Source organism: Panthera uncia, assembly GCF_023721935.1.
Source record: "Panthera uncia isolate 11264 chromosome A3 unlocalized genomic scaffold, Puncia_PCG_1.0 HiC_scaffold_11, whole genome shotgun sequence".
NCBI classification, from domain to species: domain Eukaryota; kingdom Metazoa; phylum Chordata; class Mammalia; order Carnivora; family Felidae; genus Panthera; species Panthera uncia.
Window position 1 is genome coordinate 85,767,687 of NW_026057578.1, and position 20,328 is coordinate 85,788,014.

At 35.8% G+C, this 20,328-nt stretch overlaps 1 protein-coding gene across 5 annotated transcripts in view; it reads left to right on the forward strand.

Annotated features, from left to right (window-relative positions):
• The window catches only part of ZNF638 (zinc finger protein 638), a 70,741-nt gene that overhangs the window by 38,433 nt on the left and 11,980 nt on the right, over positions 1-20,328 (forward strand). For 4 of the 5 annotated variants that reach the window (XM_049651670.1, XM_049651665.1, XM_049651667.1 and 1 more), the window contains 9 exons: positions 490-576; positions 834-902; positions 1,528-1,568; positions 4,167-4,298; positions 6,808-6,936; positions 9,113-9,154; positions 9,617-9,751; positions 12,114-12,239; positions 17,033-17,070. In XM_049651670.1, the coding sequence (XP_049507627.1) occupies positions 490-576; positions 834-902; positions 1,528-1,568; positions 4,167-4,298; positions 6,808-6,936; positions 9,113-9,154; positions 9,617-9,751; positions 12,114-12,239; positions 17,033-17,070 (799 nt within the window). The remainder of the gene's footprint in view (positions 1-489; positions 577-833; positions 903-1,527; positions 1,569-4,166; positions 4,299-6,807; positions 6,937-9,112; positions 9,155-9,616; positions 9,752-12,113; positions 12,240-17,032; positions 17,071-20,328) is intronic. The other variant, XM_049651669.1, reaches the window with a different exon arrangement.

A 20,328-nucleotide genomic window follows, 5' to 3' on the forward strand; every position in this document is an offset into this window, starting at 1 on the left:
ATTTTGAGAGAGAGAGAGAGTGTGAGTGGGCAAGGGGGGAGAGGGAGACACAGAATCCAAAGCAGGCTTCAGGCTCTGAGCTGTGTCAGCACAGAGAGATGTGGGGTCTCAAACTCATGAACTGCGAGATCATGTCCTGAGCTGAAGTTGGACACTTAACCGACTAAACTACCCAGGCACCCCATATAGACTAATGTTAAAGAACCTTTGTACAAATCATGAAATACGATTTTTTTATGTGTGATCATGATGTGCTTCTACCACTGGGGGGATAAATCTGTGGCTCATTACTGACCATCAGGAAGAACTGTATCTCATTTTAAATTTGCTTTTAATCTTACTGGTAAACAGATATAAGTGGGAATAATAAATACATGGAAAAGAACTGCTTTTATAATGTTGGACTAAATTACTTCTACGTGTTAGTATGAAACATGCTAAGTGATTGAACAGGTCCCTAGAATAATAGTTCACTTCTACTTTTAAAAGCAAAATCTAGTGGAAAGAAGTCTCTAGAAGTCAAAAAGGCTGGCATTGTCAAAAACAAAGACACCAACAAACCTGTCATCGTACCAGGTAAGCTTGAAATGCTTTCTTTTAGTGCTTTCTTTACATCTTCTAGGTGTACGTTTAGAGTGTATTTTGAAATTATTGCCTTAAAATCTTGAAAGGGATTGTTTTGTTGTTTTTCAAAGAAAAACCTGTCTTAGCTCTGACCTAAATAAGGTCAGCCTAAGGAAACTTACGTGACAATTTAAGCTCCTGTTTAGATTCATTAGTTTAATTACATTAGTATGCTTTTCTAGACTATTAAAGCAGACTATTTCATGCAGAAAACTCTGAAATAAAGACCAGTGTGGAAGTCAAAGCCACTGAAAATAGTGCTAAAGAAACGGTTTCAGGTAGGTCAATAAAAATTTTATTTTGTTCTCTTATGTTTAAAGATGGAAGATTAAATTAGAAGAAAATAGGGTATTTAATTTTGTGTCAGATATAGTTAATATATTTTTTTATTTTTATTTATTTATTTATTTTTTTAACGTTTATTTATTTTTGAGACAGAGAGAGACAGAGCATGAACGGGGGAGGGTCAGAGAGAGAGGGAGACACAGAATCTGAAACAGGCTCCAGGCTCTGAGCAGTCAGCACAGAGCCCGACACGGGGCTCGAACTCACGGACCGCGAGATCGTGACCTGAGCCGAAGTCGGACGCTTAACCGACTGAGCCACCCAGGCCCCCCAATATATTTTTTTAAATACGAGGTTCATACCTAAGTGAAATTTAAAATATTGTGATTCAGATCTACACCCGTCTCTTGATTATTCTGAAGTTTTGCTCTTAGAGGGAATAAAATGAAACATATTAATTTAAAAACCATTGTTAATTCTGTAGCTGCTTCCTTAAATTTTCTAGTATTTTGTCAGTTGTGTACACTTCTATGCAGTTACTATTTAATCCAATGTGGAAAAAGTGAGAACTTGATAAAATATATCTGCATGAATTCTTACTTTATTTTGTATCTTAAGAAGCTGCTGTGGAGGCCACAGAAAATGAACAAGTCAACAAGGTCAGTTTTTATATTTTACTTATTATTTAAAAGCTTAGGAAATTTTGACACAATATGGTTTTCTTATTGTAAACCCAGTAAAAAATGTACAGGATTTGGCATGGTGAAAAATCTATCATTTGTGACTTTTTAGATAGGGTTTGAGTTGCAAAATAAGTCATAAAAATTTAGGTGCAGATTATTAATAAAGGTACATGTTTTTGAGGTTTACCTTTCACTGAGAAAAAAAAGTTAGGCCAAAATGGGCTTTTGAGTAGAAAAACCAGTGGTGTAATTAGAACCAGTAGAATTTTTTGAAGTCTGTTTTTTTTAGAAGCAAATAGGAGATAAGTTAATATTTAGAGTACCAGTTCTGTGTGTTTTTAGAATAGCGAGTGGAATTTGAGATTTTATTTGAGGGCATAAAGTTTGCTTTATTGTTTTCCTGTGGTTAACATTTGTCATTATGAATGTATTAAAATCCTGTTAATTTAGATTTTACTGGTTAAGGTCTTGAGATCATTCAGGTGCTAAGCATTAAGTTTGTTTTTGACTGGTAGATTCATTCTTCAAGTAGTAACTAAGTGGTATGTATCTTACTGTTGTTTCAGGAAGTTTTTTTTTGTTTTTTTGTTTTTTTTCTTTTTTTGAGCGGGAACACAAGGTGGGGAGAGGGGCAGAGAGAGAAAGCATCCTAGGCAGAGCTGGACACAGGGCCCAATCCCACTACCCTGGGAAATCAAGAGTCAAGATGCTCAACCAACTGAGCCACACAGGCACCCATGTTTCAGGAAGGATATTTTATTTATTTATTTTTATTTTTATTTTATTTTTTAACGTTTATTTTTGAGACAGAGAGAGACAGAGCATGAACGGGGGAGGGTCAGAGAGAGGGAGACACAGAATCTGAAACAGGCTCCAGGCTCTGAGCTGTCAGCACAGAGCCCGACGCGGGGCTCGAACTCACGGACCGCGAGATCGTGACCTGAGCCGAAGTCGGCCGCCCAACTGACTGAGCCACCCAGGCGCCCCTCAGGAAGGATATTTTAAAGCACAAATAGATTGGCTTAAAGACTTCAAAAGGAACATTTATGAACACAATTGATGTGCTAGTTAAAAATCATTCTCAACTTACTTATAAAAAGTATAACTTCCTGAAACCCCCCCCTCCTTTTATTTTTCAAAAGAAAAGTTACAGATTGTCCAATTTACTATAGTATACCTTTGGGGATTTTCTCAACATTCACTAAAGGAAAAATTGGCATTGATGAGAGTCATTTGAAGAATAAAATAGATCCGAGAGGAGAGAAGGCAGAAATGAAAGTATTTATTTACTTTGTAATGGGAATTGGGCTATAGGGAAAGGTTCCTAAGAGACGGGGTAAGTTTTTTAATATTGCCTAAAAGATCATTTTATTTGGCGAGATAAAAGGATATGCTCTGATTTGGAGGTTGGAGATGTTAGCAAAACATGGCACAGGAATGGCAGAGCATGGAGGTGTTGTCAGAGACAAACTGGTGTTTTAAAGTTGTATTTTTATTTTTGTTATTTTTTTTAATGTTTATTTTTGAGAGAGAGAGCGTGAGCAGGGAGTGGCAGAGACGGGGGAGGGCAGAGGATCCTAAGTGAGCTGTGCACTGAGGGCAACGAACCCAATGTGGGCTGGAACTGATGTGGGTTGGAACTCATGAACCCATGAGATTATGACCTGAGCCGAAGTCGGATGCTCAATAAACTGAGCCACCCGGGTGCCCCACTTGTATTTTTATTTTTTAATTATTTTTAGCTTTTTTTAAAGCTTTTGTTTACATATTTTTTAAAGTTTATTTTGAGAGAGAGTGTGTGTGAGCAGGGGTGGGGAAGGGAGAAAGAATCCCAAGGAGAGTTTGATACTCAGTGCGGAGCCCAATGTGGGGTGCAAACTCATGAACTCTGAGATCATGACCTCAGCCAAAACCAAGAGTCAGATGCTCAACCCACTGAGCTACTCAGGTGCCTCCCAAGATTTAATTTTTTTTAAATAGTTTTTTTTTTCTTTTTTAATGTTTTTATTTATTTTTGAGAGAAAGAGCATGAGCAGGGGAGGGGCAAAGAGAGGGGGACACAGAATCTGAAGCAGGCTCCAGGCTCTGAGCTGTCGGCAGAGTCCGACGTGGGGCTCGAACTCGTGGACTGTAAGATCATGAGCTGAGCCGAAGTCGGACGCTTAACCAACTGAGCCACCCAGGCGCCCCCCAAGATTTAATTTTTTTTAAGTAATCTCTATACCCAGTGTGGGGCTCAAACTTAACAACCCCAAGATCAAGAGTTGCATGCTCCACTGACTAAGCCAGCCAGCCTCCCCTTAAACTTGTATTTTTAAACAGTGGTTGAAAAAGAGAACTAAAGGCTTTGACTCGATGACACATGGTATGAATGAAATTATGCTATGTACTTAAAGAGAGGAAATTTGCATTTTGTTTTGTTTTTGAGGTTCGGACCAGCCTTCTTAAATGATAAGATTTAGTATTAAATGCAGTCAGTTTAAATACCATAACAAATGATCTGCAGCATAAACTTAAGTAAATATAGAAGCAGTTAAAGAAATTTGAATGTCAACTCTTAAATTTGTTTTGAAGGAAACAGAGGAAATGTGTGTGGTACTTATTTCTAATTTGCCTAATAAAGGATATTCTATAGAAGAAGTTTACAACCTAGTAAAACCATTTGGTGGTTTAAAGGATATTTTGATTTTATCATCTCATAAAAAGGTAAGCGTTGATAATAGCTGTTCATGTTATCTGAAGCACATTTTGAAAATAAGCTCACAAAATGAAAAGAAAAGGGTTTAAAGGCAGCACCTCAAAATAATTAAGCCATCTCAACCTAAGGGATTTTTAAAATATAAAACATATCCCGTATTTTAGTGTTATTGTAATCTGACGTAGTTTTTATGATGGAGAGGATGGCTTAATAAATGTGTCAAAATTTTGCCTAAAATTTTAGTCTAAATAAAATATTGTATCTTCGATATGTTAATGAAGTTTTATAATGACTTACAAACTTGCATAGCACTTTTTTACTAGTATTCCTGGTATCTTACCAATTGTACTCAAATGGGAAGTAACCATTCTCAGACAAAAATGTCATCAATACTTAGAATAACCTAGGCTATATTTGTGTTTCAAGTTTTCAGGAATTAGTACATACTACTTTTGTAATTTCAAAACAAAACAAAATGTATTGTTAATAACTTGTGGAATGTACTTTACAAGAGGTGAGATTTTAGGAAAGTTTAATGGAAACACCACTCAGGTGATTAGAAGTGGTGTTCTTACATTAGAAAGGAGTTTGTGATCACTAGAGATCTTTGGAAGGTTATATATGTTTGATGGTAGTTGGAGCCAGTTTGCTTAAGAAAACGGAAGAGGAGAGTGAATGCAAGTTACATGCAATTTCACATTATATTAAAAGTAGATTATTTGAATGTCTGCACACCTTTATAAATTACTGAAAACCAATGAATTCTGCACTTATAAACAGGTGAACTTCATAATGTATAAATTATATTGCAGTAAAACTTTTTATTTAGAAACAAGAATAAAAGGAAGGAGAGGTTTTTTTTTTTTTGAGAGAGAGAGTATGTGTGAGCGAGGGAGGGGAAGAGGGACAGGTAGAAAGAGAATTTTAAGCAGTCTCCACGCCCAACACAGAGCCCAGTGTGGGACTCGATCTCACATCCGTGAGATCATGATCTGAGCTGAAATCAAGAGTCGGATGCTTAACTGATTGAGCCACCCAGGCATCCCAGGAATGATTTTTTAATAAAAGAATTTTTTAATGTGAGTACATTAAAATCGGGGGAAATTGTGGGAATCTGGAAATGAATAATTCAGATTCACACTTTGCATCATATACCAGAGTATGAGTAGATACTTTAAATATAAAATCAAATACAGAAAGTCTAGACTTTTATCTGCCCAATTTTGATTAGAGTTGACTAGAGTTATTAACTATTGGGAGATTTAATACTTTTCTAGATATTATGTAGAAAAATACCAGTTTCAGTCATATAAACATTTCAAACATTTGTGGTTTAAAATGAACATAAAGCAAGATGTAAATTAAAAACTAAAAATATTCTAATTATTGTAATAGGGAAACAAAGATTCATACCCACATTATGCTGTAAAATATTAAAAGTTCAATAAATAAAATGGCAAATGACCCAAAGAGATAATTCTTTAAAAAAGGAATTACAGGGGCGCCTGGGTGGCGCAGTCGGTTAAGCGTCCGACTTCAGCCAGGTCACGATCTCGCGGTCCGTGAGTTCGAGCCCCGCGTCAGGCTCTGGGCTGATGGCTCGGAGCCTGGAGCCTGTTTCTGATTCTGTGTCTCCCTCTCTCTCTGCCCCTCCCCCATTCATGCTCTGTCTCTCTCTGTCCCAAAAATAAATAAAAAACATTGAAAAAAAAATTAAAAAAAAAAAAAAAAAAAGGAATTACAGGGGCGCCTGGGTGGCTCAGTTGGTTAAGCGTCTGACTTTGGCTTAGGCCATGATCTCACAGTTCGTGAGTTCGAGCCCCGCGTCGGGCTCTGTGCTGACAGCTCAGAGTCTGGAGCCTGCTTCAGATTCTCTGTCTCCCTCTCTCTCTGCCCCTCCCCACTCACGCTCTCTCTCTCTCTCAAGAATAAATAAACATTAAAAAAAAAAAGAATTACAGCTGTGAACAAATATATGGAAGATTTCTATCTCATTAACTCCAAGACATGTAGAAGAATGTTCAGCCTATTCATTTAGCCAGGGATGAAAATTAAAACCAAAATGTGTGAAACTACGAATTTCACAATTAGGAAAACTGCAAAATCAAAAATAACATGGTAATTTGGTTCTTTCAATTCTCATATTTCTCATATTTTACCAACCATTAAATTTATTTACTTAACAAGTATTTATTAAATGTCTGCTATATGCCAGATACTACTCTAGGTACTAAGGATACAGTAATGAATAAGATAAGATTTTCCTTAATGTCATTTACTAGAATGTCCACTCTTATTTCTCTCGTTACTATTGCCTTATAAATGCAGTCATCCATTCCTTATGGTTGTAATATTGTGAGTCTGTTGGCCTCGCTTTTGAGGAATGCCTTTTTTTTTTCTTTAAAACATTTACTAAGTTATTCAGTTTATTTGACTCTTAAGTATTAAATCTTTTCAAGAAAAAGTAACTTAGATAAGAAATTTATTTTTTTGTTCTTGTAATTTCTATTTTAACAGGTATTTATGGAAGTAAATAGAAAATGTGCAGATTCTATGGTAAAATTTTATACCTGTTTTCCAATATCAATGGATGGAAATCAGCTCTCAATTAGTATGGTTCCTGAAAACATGAATATAAAAGATGAGGTAAATAAAAGACTTACCATCAGTTTTTCTACAAAATTATAAAATTTTTAAATTGGATTTATTGTAGTCTGTTAAGTGTTTCCTGGCTTGCTTCTTCAGGTTAATGTTTTTTTTTGATCATTGAGAAAGCTTCCTTTTCCTTCATAATCTCCCAGTCCATTGTTCGAGAGTTACTTCCATATTGAGGGAATCCAACCCCTCATATATTTTAGAATCGAAAAAGAGTTGAAAACCATCTGTAGACAATATTCTTTTTTTTTTATGTTCGTTTATTTTGAGAGAGAGAGCACGTGTGAACATGGGTGGGGTCAGGGCAGAGAGAGAGGAAGAGAGAATCCCAAGCAGACCCATGCTGTCAGTGAAGAGCCCAACTTAGGGCTTGATCTCAGGAGCCATGAGATCATGACCTGAGCTGAAATCAAGAACAGGATGCCCAACCAAGAGCCACCCAGGTGCCTCGACAACTCTCTGTTCTCGTGTTACTGCTGTTATCAGCCCTCCGAATCCCAGATGTTATTTTTGAGTTTTCTCTGGTTTTGCATAATCTGTTTTGTATATTTTAAGTCATAAATATTTCTGGGGTTTATTCTCTCTTCATCCCAACCATCATTGCTTTGTTTCTTAAAAACTCCAACTAGGGGTGCCTCAGTGGCTCAGTTGGTTGATTGTTTGATTGTGATTATGGCTCAGGTCATGATCTCATGGTTTGTGCGTTCGGGCCCTGCATTGGGCTCTGTGCTACCAGCATGGAACCTGCTTGGGATTCTCTCTCCCTCCTTCTGCCCCTCCCCGCTTGTGCTGTCTCTCAAAATAAATAAACTTAAAAAAAATTAAAAAACAAAAAACTCCAGGGGTGCTTGAGTGGCTCAGTTGGTTGAGTGACCGACTCTTGGTTTTGGCTCAAGTCATGATCTCATGGTTTGGGAGTTCAAGTCCCGAGTTTGGCTCTGTGTTAGCAGTGCGGAGCCTGCTTGGGATTCTCTCTCTCTCCCTCTCTCTGTCACTCTCTCTCTTTCTTGATAAATAAGGAAAAACAACAGACCCAACAAAAGTAGTTCTTTATGTCTTCTAACTTTAGTTTTGTGTCTTAAAACCACAAAGTCATGAGACTGACATAAAATTCAAGTCTGTCCAAATTCAACTGATGTAGAAACCCTTCACTGTTTCTCTGTGGCTTATAAACATCTATTAACTGCTAAGAGATAATAGCAGTTATCTATTATTAGGAAACACAGTTATTAGAATCCCTGGAGGAAAGTGGAAATGGCATATAATTTGAGAGAACCTTCTGTTGAAAGTCACTCTGATGTAATTGGTGGTATTGTTTTATATGTGTCAGTATTCTTTTGAAAAGAAAAAACAAAGTTAAGAACCAGAGGCTCTGAAGATAAAGTTCCATTAGCTTTCCTTTCCCAGCTTTGACATTTTTGTCTTATACCAGTCTTAGCCTTCTTTATAATTCAACAGCACTAAATAACTGTGCATTTAATACTCTTCACTGTTTGTTTTTACTAGCCTAAATTTCTTTTTTTTTTCTTTCTTTCTTTCTTTCTTTCCTTTTTTTTTTTTTTTTTTTTTTTTTGGCATTTTTTCTTTTTGAGAGAAAGTGTGTGAGTTGCATGTGGGGTGGGGGCAAAGAGCAAAAGAATCCCAGTCAGATTTCACGCCCATGATGGAACCAGAAGCGGGGCTTGATCCCACCACTAGGGGATCATGACCTTAGCCAAAATCCGACACTTAACCAACTGAGCCACCCAGGTACCCCTACTAGCCTATATTTCTGTTCTTCCTTATCCTCTACTTTGCTTATACACTTTTCACTTTGTAATTTGAATTCTCTTACTGTCTGCTAAAGTAATTCTCTTATTCCTTGTATGTGAAGTTGAATGTCCTCCCTGACAGCACCTTATTATAACCTTTGATGTACTTATGGGAATAGGAAGAATTGAAATCTATTAAGGTGGGACTTGACTAATTTGCTTAGGAAGAAGGAAAAATTTTTAGAAGGAAAAATTTAGAAAAATTTTTAGAAGGAAAATTTTTTAAAAAACTTGCTGACTTCTTATTTTATGAAATAATTCTTAATGTTTATTCATATAGGTTATTTTATTATAAATTTTGACTAAATATATGAATGAGGAAGACTTATACTTTCCCTCTGTTTTGCCTTTTCTAGGAAGCTATATTTACAACCTTGATTAAAGAAAATGACCCAGAGGTAATATTTTCTTTTAAATACCTTATTACACTTGTTTAATTGGTAGAAATATTGGTTATTCACCTGTAATAAATAAAACCTTAGTACTTATTTTAAAATATTGAGGTAATGGAAGTATACAGTGGGTTTTATCTTGGTTCAAATAAAAAGTAAAGGGTCATGGTAGTCCATAATGTGAAAATACTTTCCAGATACTGGAGCCATATTAAGTGGGTTAGGTATATTAAGTGTTGGGTAAATATTATGTTGATAAAAGAAAGATTATACTTCGTGTTTCAGTATATTGTTTCATTGATTACTGAAATCTAAAACTAAGATCTCACTGTCTTCACTCACATAGTCATTTTCTTACCTTTGGGAGAGAACATCATCTGACCTTGGAAAAATTAAATTTACTGTTAATCTGTGTTTTACAGTTTAATAATTCATACTTTTTCTGTGTTCTCTCTTAAAAAACTACAGGCAAATGTAGATAAAATTTACAATCGATTTGTACATCTTGATAACTTACCAGAAGATGGACTTCAGTGTGTACTTTGTGTTGGACTTCAGTTTGGAAAAGTAGATCACCACGTATTCATGAGTAACAAAAACAAGGTAAGGAGGTCCCTTCTGTTTTAGCTGTGTGTTCTGTAGAGAATATATGACTAAACCCTGTACTCTTAAGGATTTGCTGTTTGTTTGTTTGTTTGTTTGTTTGTTTGTTTTGAGAGATTTGGAGTGTGACCAGGGGAGGAGCAGAGAGAGAGAGTGGGGAAAGAGAATCCTGAGCAGGCTCCACACTGTCACTGCAGAGCCCAACACAGGGCTCAAACTCATGAACTGTGAGATCATGACCTAGGCTGAAATTAAGAGTCAGATACTTAACCAACTGAGCCACCCATGTACCCCATGGGTTTGCAACTTTTAATTCATCTTCTGAACTGAAGCGCCTATAAACATTATTTAATTTCTTAGCAGCACTATGATAGATCAGCATATTTTTTCCTGTGCTGTGATAAGAAGCAAGAGATGATCACTTTCTCCTCAGAACTCCTAGCTTTTTGTTTCTGTTTTTGTTCTTTAATGTTTATTTATTTTTGAGAGAGAGCGAGAGAGGGAGAGGCAGAGAGAGAGGGAGACACAAAATCCAAAGCAGGTTCCAGGCTCTGAGCTGTCAGTGGAAAGGTCAGATTTGAGTTCATCTAAGCTTAATTACTTTTGTGACCTTGGCTGAGTTGGCTTACACTTTTAGTTCTCATCTCAGTTGAAAAAAGGTGTTGCCAGATAGTTCCTAAAGTCCCTTCCAGCCATAAAACACATAGAGAGTTGTTAGGTCTCTTTGTTTAGTTATATGGGAAGAAGTATAAAATGATCAGCCCTTTACTTCATGGTTTGGCTTCCTTCCTTAAAAGAAACTGTTAACCTCTTTACATTTGCTGTGCCCTCTGTGTTTAATATTTAATTCAGATACTTAAAATTAGATTTTTAATAGAAAAATGTTTATTTTTGCAAGAGAGAGAGAGAGAGAGAGAGTGCGCACCTGCGCCTAAGAGGAGGAGGGGGCAGAGAGAGAAAGGGAGATAGAGAATCTGAAGCAGGCTCCAGGCTCAGAGTTGTCAGTGCAGAGCCTGATGCAGGACTCAAACTTTTGAACTGTGAGATCATGACCTGAGCTGAAGTTGGATACTTAACTGATTGAGCCATCCACGTACCCCTAAAACTAGATTTTGGTGAAGCATGTATTACCTAGAAAAGTAGCATTTCATATCAGAGTTGAGAATGTTTGCTTCTGAAAAAGCACCTAATTCATCAAAAGTAGATGACTAATTTTGACATACTTCTAATATACAGAGCATGTTAGATTGTTAAATACTTTAGAAATAGTGTGACATAGGGAAGGGAGATGACAGATGGCATAAGGAATTTTGATAAGTTTAATTTTTTGGTAGGTATTCTTTAAATTTCTTAAAAATACCTATCATACTTTGCGATTTTGCCTTGATTTTGCAACATTTTAAGGATTGTTGTCTCTTGTTTCCTTTGAAATGAAGATTTACCTCACCTTTGAAATCACATTTGAAGTCTGGAAGAAAAATATATCCATTCTTTATAAAAATTAGAAAGTGTTTTTGTTGAACTTTTTGTTTTAACCCTGTTTAAGTTTCCATTCAGTGGCATTAAGTATTTATTCATGTTGTTAAACAACCATTACCACTATCCATCTCCAGAACTTTTTTTATCTTCCCAAACTGAAACCCTCTGTCCATTAAACAGTAATTCCTCCTTCCCCCTCTTCCTAGCCGCTGACAACCACCATTCTACCATTTTACTTTGTAATCTCTATGAATTTGACTACTCCAGCTACCTCACATAAGTGGAATCATACAATATTTGATCTTTTGCGATTGGCTTATTTCACTTAGTCTAAAGTCTTCAGAATATATTGTAACATGTCAGAATTACCTTCCTTTTTAAAGCTGAATAATAGGGGCACTTGGATGGTTTAGTTGGTTAAGGTTCTGACTCCCTTGGTTTCAGCTCAGTCATGATCTCACGGTTCTGTGTGTGTGAGCACTGCATCCAGCTCCATGCTGATGGTGCAGAGACTGCTTGGAATTTCCCTCTCCCTCTCTCTCTGCCTCTCTGCCTGCCTCTCTCTCTCTCTCTCTCTCTCTCTCTCTCTCAAAATAAGTAAATAAAAATAAAGCTGAATAAGAATCCATTGTTTGCATATATCACATTTTCATTTATCTACTCATCTGTTGATAGATACTAGGTTGCTTCCACCTTTTGACTATTGTGAATAACACTGATATGAACATGGGCATACAGATGTCCATTAGAGTCCCTGCTTACAATTATTTTGGGTGGAATTCCTGGATCATATGGCAATTGTACTTTAGGTCTTTTTTGTTTTGTTTTGTTTTGTTTTGTTTTTAGGAGCTACTTAATATTTTTTTTTTTATCTTCTCCAAAGGCAATTCTTCAGTTAGATAGCCCTGAATCTGCTCAATCAATGTATAGCTTTCTGAAACAAAATCCACAGAACATAGGTGACCATGTATTGACCTGCACATTATCTCCAAAGATGGATTCATCAGAGGTAAGATTATTTTGTATAAACTTCTGTGCTTTTAGAAAATGAAAAAAAACTGTGAAGGTCATTCTTCCAAAACTAGAAAGAGGTACTCTGAAGGAAATTTTTTAAGAATTATTCTTGGAGAGTAGTCAAATTGGTACTAAGTTTAGACATTCTTTTAAAAATTTTTGTTGCAATCACTACTCCAATTGTCATGGTTTATGGCGCAGTATAAATTTGTTTAAATTACAGTCATGTGAAGTAATTTTGAAAAATGTAACATATTCATTCTGATACTTATTACAGACATATGTGTAGAATGATTCTATATATGTAACATGGTCATAATTATCTCCAGAATGCAGAGTCTACTTTTGGTCCATTTTGGCCTTTTGCTGATAGAAATTTGTTTATTTCTTTCTTTAATTTATTTTAAACTCTTGTATAAGACATAAGAGTTACAGATTATTGGCTTACACAGTAATAATACATGTATGAAAATGATAAGTAAACCACCTTCGAAAGAATTAACACGTTTTCTGTAATAGTTTCATTGTATCTCCATAATAGGAGGTAAATAATAGGGTCTATATTTGGTGTCTGCATGGGTTTTTTTTGTTTATTAATGTGCCAAAAATCATATGCTAGCTCAAGAAAAAATACAATTCCACCATCTAAAGCCAAATTAAATAGAGCATCTATAAGTAAATGTATCATGTGGTAGGTACTGATTTCAGACAAATATGAGTGACTTGTTTAAGCTGATAATTTCAGAAACAATTTTAAAAGTTTTTAGCATCTCAACAGAATATTGTATTTTTAAAATTTTGTGTTTTTGATATTTTTGTTATGACATTGTTCAGAATTATAGTAAACATTGATGATATAGAAATTATTTTTCTAAAAATACAGTCCCACATCTTTATACCTAAAGAAAATGAAACAAGTGAAAATTATCAAAAACCTATGCCTGAATTGATACTGTACTTCCCAAGCTTTTATTCAGAACCTTATTGTTATGGCTTATTAAATTGAAGAACATAAGAACAAAGTCTTAGCTCCACCACTGATAAGACAGCCTCGTAGTCTTGAGCATGTCACATAGTGTCCATTATATTGATTCAAAAAATGGTAAATTGATGGTTGAAGCAGGTAGACTAATTTCAAGGTATTGTAATAGTCTCTATGAGAAGTAATAAAAGCTAGACTAGGAAATGGAAATAAATCATGTCCCCAAATGTTTTAAATGACAGGTTTTAATTTACTGTGTTTATAATGAGTTAATTAAGTAATTAGCATCCTTGTATTACCCTCTTCAACACCCTCCCCCTTTCATTTTTGTTACCTGTAATGTTACTTACACAGGTGTTCGTTACAACCTTTAGTTATGTAACTATAGTTACCCCTGCATATGAAGCATGAAGGCTTAATTCTAAGTACTAAAAACTAATATCTGTATTTTTGATATCTTGATTAAGAAGATACTACAGGGGTGCCTGGGTGGCTCAGTTGGTTAAGCGTCCGACTTCGACTCAGGTCATGGTCTCACGGTTTGTGGGTTCGAGCCCCGCATCGAGCTCAGTGCTGACAGCTCAGAGCCCGGAGCCTGTTTCAGATTCTGTGTCCCCCTCTCTCTATGCCCCTCCCCCACTCACGCTTTGTCTCCCTCTGTCTCAAAAATAAACATTAAAAAAAAAATTTTTAAAAAAAGATACTAACTACAGAATTCAGTAGTATCAGGGTGGTTGTGTAAAGAAGGAAATACAGTATCTTGTACAGTTGGAGGTGACTTTCTTATATTCCCATTCATTTTTCAAAATGATGCTGTGTTTTTGTTTTCTTCAGTATTTGGATTATTTCCTGTAGTTTGGGGTAGGGGTTGTTATTGAGAGGAAAAAGGATGATTGTCTTCATGGTCTTCAGGTTATATAACTTAATTACTATTTGTTGACTAGAATCTACTCTTGTTAGAGTGATTCTTCTGACTTTTCTAAATTTATGGCCATTTGTTTTGTAAAGCAACTGTGTATGTTTACTTTATTTTTATTGCTCTTCTGAGTTACTTCTGTTATTTCTTGGATTCTATGTCTCCTCCTCTCTTGGATTGCTTTTCTGTTTGCTAGATTACATCATCAAATAATTTTCTGCAGAAATTGTGTATGGACAGTAAACACTCTGAATCCCTGCATATTTGAAATTGACTTTATTTTGCTTTTACATATTTCATTGATAGGTTTTCTAGATGGAGAATTCTGTGCTCCTCACCTGTACTGGTTTTTTTTTTTTTAAGTATTCTCTACAATTAGCATGAGACTTGAACTCACAACCCCAAGATCAAGAGTCACATACTCTACTGACTGAGCCAGCCAGGTGCCCCTAACCTGTATTGTTAAGGAGAAAGCTGATTCTAATCATATCTCATGTATTTTTTTCTTTTGAAGGCTTTCAGCTTTTATTCATTTATTCATTAAGCAGATATTTATCTAATGCCTTATCTATATGCCAGCATTATTTTAGGTGTTGGAATACATGGATAAACAGAGGAGTTGATGTCCCAGGTCCTCAAGGAGCTTATATTTTAATAGAGAAGACAGACTATAAATCTATAAATCTCTGTCTGTATGTATGTATGTGTCTGTGTCTCTCTCTCACTCACAAGCACACACGCATGCACACACACACACACACACACACACACACACACGTCAGGTGGTAAAAAATGCTATGAAGTGCTATGGAGACCAATCAAGATAAAAAGGTAGAGAGAGTAATAGATGGGGGCGATTGTGTATTTTAGGGTTGTCAAGGATAGCCCCTCTGAGGAATAGTTATTTGAGACCTGAACAAAGTAAGAGAGCAAGCTCTACAAATAAAAAGGAAGGGAGGTTTTTAAAGAAGAAGAGCAAGTGCTAAGTCCTTAAGGACAGAGTTGATGATTCATGAACTCCAAGGAGGATCAGTATGGCTAGCTAGCACAGTGAAGAAGGTTTTATCTTGGTTTGGGACTTCATATATCCTGCTTAGAGCACTCAGTGAATTTATAAAGATTGGTGTGTTCCTTTTCCCGAAGAAAGTCTTCCTCTTTAGTGTTCTGTCTTTCTGGAAGTAACACCTGTAACTGATTTTATGGATTTCAGTTGGAACTGATTGCAGTTCTCTGAAATATCTTCAGTCTATTTTGTATGCTTATCTTGCTTTCTGTTGTGCATTTGTTTTTCTCATTTATGAATAAAGAAGCAAGCTAGCTAATAAGGGTATCTGGTATAGATTTCCTCTACTATCATACAGCTCCCCCACACCCCCCCCCCCGTAAGTTTCTCCTGTGAATGGGAAGATTGATTGTAAATACTGTGATTGGGGCTTATCAACTCTGATCTTTATGTATCATTACACTGTAGACTGCCCAGCAAGATGCCCCAGTAACGAAGGCCTGGGACTCCCATCACCCACACCAGAATCCTCTTTAGGCACATTGTTCAATTTCTTTAAAGTATAATTTTCACTTTTTAATCTGACAAAATACAGAGAAAGATAATTCCCCACTCAGAATACACATGATTCCCACAGAAAAAGCATATAGCTAGTATGTATAAGCTCTAAAGAGCAGACAGTTTTTGCTATTTTGTTCACTGATGTGTCCAGTGCCTGGACCATTGTTGGTTACATAGGCGTCGAATGTTACCTGTTTATAAACTTCCTTTATTTTTGAGAGAGAGAGAGAGAGAGCACATGCGTGGGAGGTGGAGGGAAGGGACAGAGAGAGAGGAGGACAGGATCTGAAGTGGGCTTTGCCCAGACAGCAGAGATCCCAGTGCGGGGCTCAAACTCACAAACCATGAGATCATGCATGACCTGAGCCACCCAGGTGCCCCCATAGGCATTGAATTTTAATTTCCATTTTGGGCCCTAGGACATTATTTTTTAGTGGTTTAGATACATGTTTAAAAGGATTATTGTTAAATTTTGCTCAGCACTTCTAGGTGTTTTGAATAGAAAGCCTTTTTTTTTTTAAGATTGTTTTTACTATTATTAAATCCAAGTTAGTTAACATGTAGTGTAATAATGATTTCAGGAATAGAATTTAGTGATTCACCACTTATAACAACACAGTGTGCATCCCAACAAGTGCCCTCCTTTTTATTATTATTATTATTATTATTATTATTAGTTAGTGCTTATTTTTGAGAAAGAGAGAGAGAGCACCAGCAGGGGAGGGACAGAGAGAGAGGGAGACAGAGAATCTGAAGCAGGTTCCAGGCTCTGAGCTGTCAGTGCAGAGCCCGGTGCGGGGCTCAAACCCATGAACAGTGAGATCATGACCTGAGCTGAAGTTGAACACTCAACTCGACTGAGCCACCCAGGCACCCCTCAACAAATGCCCTCCTTAATGCCCATTGCCCATTTAGCCCTTCGCCCCACCCAACACCCTTCCAGCCATCCTCAATAGTCTTTCTTATAAGTAGTTTTTTTAAATAATAATTGCATAATGGAAGATGTTGATGGTTTTTATTCTTTTAAAAAAGGCAGTAATTCTAAGCTTTTAAAGTTAAAAAAGTTTCTTGTTTGTATCAACATTGAGACTTTCTGTCATTAATTTCTGTGTGTCACTTATTCTCTATAACCTACCTAAGGGCTTTTTAATGAGAAGAAAATTCTAGAATCTGAAATTTAAAGTGGACACTGAAAACTGTTTTATTTTTAAGATGTGGTCTTGCTTCTTTAGCTTAGATTTTAAGAACTGAAAACATTGCACTGATGGGTTAAATATTTAAAATCCGGTAGAATAGCCTCTAATGAAATGTGGAATTGTGTTACAGGCTCAAGCTGACAAAGACCCAGAACTAGGAAAAGAAAGGTATGTTGCTTTAAGTTTGCTGTCATTTTTGCATAGTATTTAATTACTGAATTTTGTTTCTGCCTTTTATAGTAATTGTTCACTTGTAGCAAAAAGTTTGTATCTTCCATGTCCATTTTGTGTTATATATATGAAGTGTGGGGGCAGTTTGTGTGTCTTTGGTTTGTTTTTTGGTTTTTGTTTTTTTTCTGACTGTTTGAGGGAGCATTGTTTTGTTTTTTAGTCTCTGTAAGGTATTTACTGATACTTTAGAAAAACCAAATAGTAAACTCAGTTTGAATTAAATACACAAATATGACTTCTTTATGAAATGTTTCGTGAGGACTCTTGAACAACTCAATTTCTGTTATCAGTATTCTTGTTAGATGTTTCTATCCCAGAAAAGTTAAACACAGTAATAAAATTTCATTGACTTAAAACCAAAAAAGAAAGTATTCAGTATGTATTTTGATACTTTTTGAAAACAACTGGGGGAAGGATGTTTATTATAAAACAAAATAATGTTTGAAAACTTGGATAAAAGATGAAAACTTGTTCTTATGTGTTTACACAAACTAGTGACTCCTAGTCTTATTTAGACTATATATAGTACACCCTCTTCTTAGTAACTTTCTCACCCTTATAACCACTTTTGCCTCAACCAATTAATTACCTTCTTTTTACTGCTTTTCATTGAGAATCACTGATTTAGAATTCTTTTCCCTTTTTAATACTAAGTGATTTGCCCTTGTTAGAGTCTTTATAATAAGAGCTTATCAGTTTGAAAGAGCATTTTGAAAGTGTTTAAATGTGGATATTTTGTTTTATTTGATGCACTAATTTTAAGATCATGACCTGAGCTGAAGTGGGATGCTCACCTGACTGAGCCACTAGTTGCTTCAGTTTGTCTTAGTAATTCTTACATGAGGCTTTTAAACGATAAAGGTAATTAAGAGTACTTCAAAATATGTTGGTAACTTTAAGCAATTAGGTTTGCTGTATGTGTCAGTACAGACTTTTTTAAATTGTACATTATTAATACCAATTATGTTCACATGTCTAAGACATAATGCCAACAGCACTGTTGAATATAGAAGCCCACAAAGGGCTTACTGAGTGGTAATGTCACATGTAATATAGGTAGACCTACAGTTTGGCCACACTAACTCCGGCTGATTAAGTGAGTAGGCTCTTCCAAAAATTCATCTTATGTATTTCATTTGACATAGTTTCAGGTCTGCACGAACAGCTATTGTCTGTGTTCTGGTCATTTTTTCCTCTCATTATTTGACTCACCTTTTAAAATCTAAGATCTTTTTTTTTTTTTTTTTTTAATTTTTTTTTTAATGTTTATTTTATTTTTGAGAGAGAGAGAGAGAGATTGAGAGAGTGTAAAACAGTAGAGGGGCAGAGAGGGAGGGAGACACAGAATTGGAAGCACGCTTCAGGCTCTGAGCTGTCAGCACAGAGCCGGACACAGGGCTCGAATGCACACAGACTGTAAGATAATGACCTGAGCCGAAGTCGGATGCTCAACCCACTGAGCCACCCAGGCGCCCCGATCCTTTCTTTTTTTTAAGTTTGTTTATTTTTGAGGGAAAGAGAGAGTGAGCCTGTGTGCGTGTGAGCAGGGGAGGGGCAGAGAGAGGGGGATAGAGAGAGAGAGAATCCCATGTGGTCTCTTTGTCAGCCAGAGCCTGGTGTGGGGCTCAAACCCACCAACCATGAGATCATAACCTGAGCTGAAATAGAGTTAGACGCTCAACCAGCTGAGCTACCCAGGCACCCCAAAGATACTTCTTAATGAATTTACAGATAGTTGTTTAATCTTATAAAATTCACTTTTAAAATTCTAGTACTAATAACTTAATTTCCATTTTGCAGTTTTTTCTGACTTACATACATTAGAGAAAAAGACGTGGGATGGGGCCTGAATACTTCACATTTCTTTATCGGGGTAAAGTGATCCTGGGAAAATACTGGTGCTTGTGTTGTTTTTGTTTTTGAGGCACTTTTGAGTGCTAATTCATCTTGATGTGATTATTTTGTTTATAATTAGTTTAATGTATTTAAATGTATTTCCTATTTTTAAAGGAAATCTATGGATGTATTAATAATATTCTACATTTTGCCTGTTCTCATTCCCTCCCATGTAAACATTATTTACTTACCATGTGATTAAGGATGCAAGGTGCAGTTTTCACCAACTCGTTAATAATGTTGGGAACTTCCCAGTGGCCCTCTGAAATGTAAATACTAATCTTCAGTATTGTTAAATTGTAGTCTAAAGTTTCTCGCCAAGTGTAGGGTATGGTATTAACCTTTGTTCTCATGTCCAGCTTTTTTTGAGTTTTGAAACCCTGGTATTTATGGGGAGGTGGAAGTGGGACAGGGTTGGAAATTAGATACCTATATCCTGGATGTCTTTCCTATTTCTTTTTTGTGCCATTTCCCAAAATTTGACTGTGTATTCCTTTGATCTTTAAAAGACTTCTTTTTTTTTTTTTTTTTATACTTCGGTGTTAATAATTCATTTATTTGACATCTCAAATTGACTCTCCAGGCTAACTTGATGAACACGGAGGCTTTTTCCCATATTAGCCAGAAAACTAGATGTTAGTTTTTGGTAAATGAAATCTATGAAGAAAGCACTATAATTTTAAAAGACAAATGCATATAAACAAACGTCGTATTAAGCCATTTTTCTAAGTAGGTCCATGCTCTCTGAAGTATGGAACTGCATAGTGATTTGTATAAAAGAGAATAGCTTTTTTTTGACAAACCTTAAATATGGTAAAGTGGAAGGACTTACTATGTCCTAGAGCCAGGAATCAACGTCTCCATTGTTTTCCTTTAGCTCAGTAGATTTGGTGTTTTTGTATAGCTCTAATTTATAAAGCCTTTAGTGTTAATGGTTTAGTTCTATAATGAGGCAGGAGTTTGAATTTAATCTTCTTTATTGAAAATGAGTCTTGTAAATTTAAAAATGAAAGCTTACATTTTGAGAAGCAATTATTTACATAACTGCTATAACTAAATGTCACAAGTTTTTCTTATCTTTGTCATATTTGTACTTGGCCACAAGTTTTATTTTGACTAGTTCGAAGGATTTGGAACCCTTAAAATGAGCCATTGGTATTTTTGAATATAAGGGATGTGAATTATTTCAAATAAAAAGTTTTAAACCCTTTCAGCATATAAAAGAAGGTTATATAAATGAATAGAATACATACGGATTAAAGTCTGTCGTTACTGACTTTTGAACTTAAATTTCTCAAA